This window comes from Pteropus vampyrus, unplaced genomic scaffold, assembly GCF_000151845.1.
Source record: "Pteropus vampyrus isolate Shadow unplaced genomic scaffold, Pvam_2.0 Scaffold37, whole genome shotgun sequence".
NCBI classification, from domain to species: domain Eukaryota; kingdom Metazoa; phylum Chordata; class Mammalia; order Chiroptera; family Pteropodidae; genus Pteropus; species Pteropus vampyrus.
In genome coordinates, this window is record NW_011888818.1 from 5,715,315 (window position 1) to 5,720,843 (window position 5,529).

General features: G+C 35.0%; 1 protein-coding gene across 4 annotated transcripts in view; it reads left to right on the plus strand.

Annotated features, from left to right (window-relative positions):
- GCFC2 (GC-rich sequence DNA-binding factor 2) overlaps positions 1-5,529 on the plus strand; it is a 44,054-nt gene that overhangs the window by 27,363 nt on the left and 11,162 nt on the right. For all 4 annotated transcript variants that reach the window (XM_023529443.1, XM_011358081.2, XM_011358080.2 and 1 more), the window contains one exon: positions 2,657-2,778. In XM_023529443.1, coding sequence (XP_023385211.1) covers positions 2,657-2,778 — 122 coding nt within the window. The remainder of the gene's footprint in view (positions 1-2,656; positions 2,779-5,529) is intronic.

Here is a 5,529-nt window from a genome sequence, read left to right on the forward strand (position 1 = left end):
AATGTGAAGCACATAGTAGGTTCTCAGTATCAGTGGACTGAACATTTCTAAGGTTATTAGAAGCCTAACATTCTAGATGTTTGAGAAATAGCTGTTTTTGTTTTTGGCTTGTTTTTTTTGTTTGTTTGTTTGTTTTTAAGCTGTGTAATTTTTTATATTATTTAACTCGTATTTTACAAGGGTCTACCCTTTATCAGGCACTGTTATTGTTTCAGCATATCCAGCAATGAACAAAATAATAATCCCTGCCCTTGTGGAACTTACTTTCTGTGAAGAAGACAGATTAGAAACAAGATAAAATCTAGAGCATGTTAGTTACAAGGCTAAGAAGAAAAATGAAATAAGGGAAAGGGATAAAAATTATCAAAGAGGAATGCAATTTAAAATAATTTGGCCTTCCTGAGGTCATAATTGAGCAGATTCCAAAAGGAAGTAAAGAAGTGGGCCATATGAATATCTGAGGGAACAGCATCCAAGGCAGCAGAAACAGCAGGTGCAAAGGCACTGAGGCAGGAGCCAGCCTGGTTTGCTTAGCAAACAGCACTTAGGCCAGTGTAGCTATAGAAAGTAAGAAGAGGTTAGCAAGAATGGCAGGAGCCGCATCAGATAGGGCCTTATTATCACGTGTAAAGACTTTATTTTTTAATGTAAGTGAAAGCGAGAAGCATTTGGAAGATTTTAAGCAGAGAAGTGCAGAGAAGTGATGTGATCTACCTTAACATTTAATAGAATTACTCTGGTTACTGTGTTGAGAATGAACTGTAAACAGATTGGTTAGGAAGCTTTGCAGTAACCCAAGCAGCAGAAGATAATGGCCTGGGCTAGGGAGTTAAAAGTGGAGGTACCAAAAAGTGGTTGAATTCTGTATATATTTTAAAGGTAGCACTGACAATTTGCTAATGCATTGGATGTGGAGCTAGAGAGAAAGATAGGAATCAAGAATGACTCCATGGTTGTAGGCCTGAGCAGCTGGCTTTGTTGCCATTTCCTGAAGCAGAAAAGATTGAGAAGAGCAAGTTGAGGGTAGGAAGTGTATCAGGAGCTCAGTTTGACATGTGTTGAGCTTGAGATGCCTGTCATCCAGGTGGAGATGTCAACGAGGCTGTTGAGTATATGAATCCAAAGGAGTGGTCCAGATAGAAGATATAAGTTTGGAACTTATCAAAACATAGATGGCATTTAAAGCCACAAAACTGACTTTAAATATTAAGAGTATAGATACAGATAGGAAAATAAAGAGAAAGTGACCTGAGTTCTAAGGCACTGCAGCATTTAGAAAGTCAAAGATGACAAGCAGCCAGCAGAGGAGACCAGAGAGGTAGGTGGGAAACCAGGATTGGTATCCTGGAGGCCAAGTCAAGAAAGTATTTCTAGGAGGAAGGTCAACTGTTGTAATTGTTGCTGATAAATTAGATGAAGACTGGAACCAGCTATTAGATTTTACAATGTAAAGTTCATCTGTGAAATGATGAGTAGTTAGTTTAGTTAGAACGGTTGGAGATTTGGAGATAAGGCCTAACTGATGTGAAATCAAGAGTTAATGAGAGAAGAGAAATTAGAAATAGGAAGTTCAGATAGATAGTTTTTTTGAAGAATTTTGTTGTAAAATGAAAGAAAGCGTGCAGTACTGGAGGGGAAAGTAGGATCAAGAGAGCAATTATTTTTAATCCAAGAGAAATAATTGTGGGCTTATGGGAAAGATCTAATAGAAGTGATGGCAATACCAGAGTGATAACACAGTTCCAGAGCAGGACCTTCAAGTAAGCCAAAGATGTTGGAATCTTTTGTATACACAAAGAGTTGGCTTCATCCATAGGAATGGGAGATAAGTTAGAGCAACCCCTGGGCCTCAGACTGGTAGACTGGTACTGGTCTGTGGTCTGTTAGGAACCAGGCTTCACAGCAGGAGGTGAGTGGCGGGCGAGCAAGTGAAGCTTCATCTGTCCTTGCAGCGGCTCCCCAGCACTAGCATCACTGCCTCAGCTCCAGGTCATCAGGCATTATGTTCCCATAGGAGTACTGGTCCCTAATGCCAAAAAGATTGGGGACCGCTGAGTTAGGTCATGTGGACAGAGATGTAGGTTGGTGTGTGGATACTGTGATAGAGCTTGTGGAGCTTCTCTTCTGCTTGATTCTATTTTCTCATCAAATTAGGAAGTAATCATCTGAGAGCAAGGGAGAAGACAAGGTAAACAGTCATCTAGAAGAGTAAAGTTCATTAACTTTTGGACTTTACTCTTCTTAACTCCATAAGCAAAGAGGAAAGAGAAGATAGGAAATAATCATCTAGGTGAGAAGAAGGAATGGGCCAGGGAAACAGAATATGATTGCTAGGCAGCATTAAGGGCTCATTAGAGTTTCATGGTGCTAAATTTAAAGTGTATTTTTTTCCAGCCACATTTTAGCTGCCTGGTTGCAAACATAGACTCAGTGACAAAGTGGATATACCTAGGGTTGTGGTTTAGCCAGACAAGTTCAAACAAGCCCAAAAAGGACAAGGAAATTAAGGATGTATGCAAATACATAATGGTAATAATTGGTATGGATTTTAAACCACATAAAAATGGAAGTAGTCTTTGCTAAAAGCCTTACTTATATAGATGTAACAAAGCAATATAGTAAAATAAATTACGGACCACTGAAATTTTTGTTTCAGACTTTGTAGAATTCATCTGGGACCCCTTGTCGACCTCACAGACAACAAGTTTAATAACGCACTGCAGAACAATTCTTGAAGAACAGTCCACTTTTGAGAATGAAGTTAGCAAAGGCAAAAAGGTAATAATTTCCAGAGTTATGAATTTCTTTATTTATAAATCAATATAATTTTATTATGAATCTTTGTTTTCAGAAGATATGCAAGAACACTATTTGGGGGAAAATATATTTAGTTCTGATTTATGGAAACTAGGATTGATCATTTTTTCCTCTTTGTAATAGTACGATATAAGAATATACCTTGATATTTTTTAATATTCTAACAAGAACAGTAATCATCATTAAAGGATACACATATACACATACATGTAATAAGACCCAGGTATTATTGTCATTCTTATCAGCTTATTTCTCTCTGTTTAGTGGTCTAATTTGTATTCTTATGGCCCAGCCAGCCATTGAGGTTTGTGCAGAAATGAATAAGCATTAAATGCATTAGTGCAGATTCATTCTTTCTAAAAGGAAAACAAAATAAAACAAAACTCATTACCTTTGTTTGCAAAAATCTAGTGGAATTATGGCCTTGCTATAACAATGAGAAAATAAAGCTTAGCTGTGGTATAGTTAGATACAAAGAAGCTAGTAGAGTTTACCTAAAGGATACTAACCAGTTGGAATATAACTACTTAGGGAGAGTCTTTTAATATTAGATATCTTCTCAGCTTGAACTGGATGAAGATGTAAAATTCATGCTAATAAAATTTCTCAATGACAAAAAGCTAGGAGATCTGTCATAGACCTATGGATAGCAGAATGAGAATCCAAAAAGATTTCAAAATACTGAGAACATGAATTGACTCAAAATATAAAAGGAATATACATAGATCCTACCTTTGTGTTCAAAAATTCAACTGCATAAATAAAAGATGAGAGAGACACAGCTTTGAAACAGCATAGGTAAAACAGAGAGGGATTATAATTGACAGTAAACCCAATGAATCAACAATGTCATTTGAGTAACAGAAAGACTGCTGAGAGTTTATCCTACTAGAAATGTGCTGTTTTGAGTAAAAGCATTATATGTGCTCCACCCACAGATGAGACTTCCCTGGATATGTTGCATTTAATTCTGGGTATAAATATGTTAAATGAAGTGTGTCTAAGATGGCATGGGAAAGAGAAGATACAGAAAAGTGAGATATCAATCTTAAAATCTGAAGAATTTTCATATGGAAGGGAGATTAGAAACTCCTGTAGGATCTTAAAAGTAAACTAAGACCGTGGAGTGGAAGGTGTAGGAGATAGTTTATTTCTCATTGTTAACTAAAATCTGATAGTCAGAAGCTGCCCAGAGTTATGGGTGGCCTTAGGAAATAGTGATTCCTATTATTTAATGTTTTTAGGCATAGGTTGGTTGACCAGTTAGCGGAAATGTAAAAATGGCATCAGTTGGGTATTTAGATAGATTGGTGGTTTTCAACTTCTTTTTTTTACAAATAAAATCTTACATATCCCCTATACACAAACACATACAAAAGCAAAGGTTTTTTGTGTGTTTGTTTTTTTCTGTGGTGAGCACCTGCCTTCATTCTTCCCTGAGGGCCTCAATGTCCACCCAAGCCACCTGGGATTATCTCCATGGATATAAAGAGCAGCAAAAAACAAGTAGCTAGAACTTAAAAATACCTTTTCAAAGTTTTTTAAAAGTACATAGACAGAGGGGGTGTGTGTGTAGTTGTTAAAACTTCACTGTTTGTAGAACTTTTTTTCACCAAATAATGTATTTTAATTGGAAAAGTTAATGAACTGAGTTTTAAAATATATGAATTTAGGTTTCCTTTTTGTTTTAAACAGTTTATTTGGAAATAATGTCAAACTTACCTAAAAGTCTCATGAATAAAAATAGCATACTCATAGGCCCTTTACCCAGATTCACCTATCATTAATATTTTTCCCCTTTTGCATTATTATTTGCTCTCCCACTATATACACTACTAGTGCGCGCGCGCGCACACGCACACACACACACACACACACACACACACACACACACATTTTTTTTCCTCTGGAACACTTTGAGAGTAAGTTGTGTATTTGCTAAGAATAATGATAGTTGTTATATAACCATAGTACAGTTGTCAGTTAATTTAACAATGCTTAATCTACCATTCATATTCCACTTCTGTCATTTTATTCCATAATACCCTTTATATAACATATTTTAAAGAACTATGTTTAAGAAACAAAAATTTAAACAATATGAAAATATTTGTCAAGGTTGGCATTCAAAATTATTTAAATTAAACAGAAAAAAATCAAAGCATAATTATCTTTTCTAGCACTAACTTAATAATTTACGCAAGCTCAGATACTGCTTTGAGGGGATATTGCCTAGAAAAATGATCTTTATTCTTTTAAAAGAATTTAAAATGTTTAAGAAATAGAATAAAAGAAAATCAAATTTTTGTTTTTAATGTTTATTGAATACATGAAGAATATGTTACAGTTACTTTAGCAGAAAGAGAAATAGGACTTCAGTTAGATAAACTTTTCATGAAAAAATATATTTAGTTGAATTGTATATAAGTAATTTGGTTAGTATATAGGGTATATGACAGCTTAATTTGTGTTACAAACACTGTCACTGATATAAAAGTAACTTTCTAGTGCGCAGTGTGCATTATCATTTTTCAAATTTAGATTCCTTTTTAAGAAGAAAAATATCTTATAGAAATTTTGGTAATACAAGAAAAAACTTTTTTAACTCCTGTTATTTTTTTCATCCTAGTTCAAGGATTGATATGATATCATTATAGGATATTTTCATCCAGCCTTTTATTTCAAAGCTATAATCCTAATGGACATGTGTGT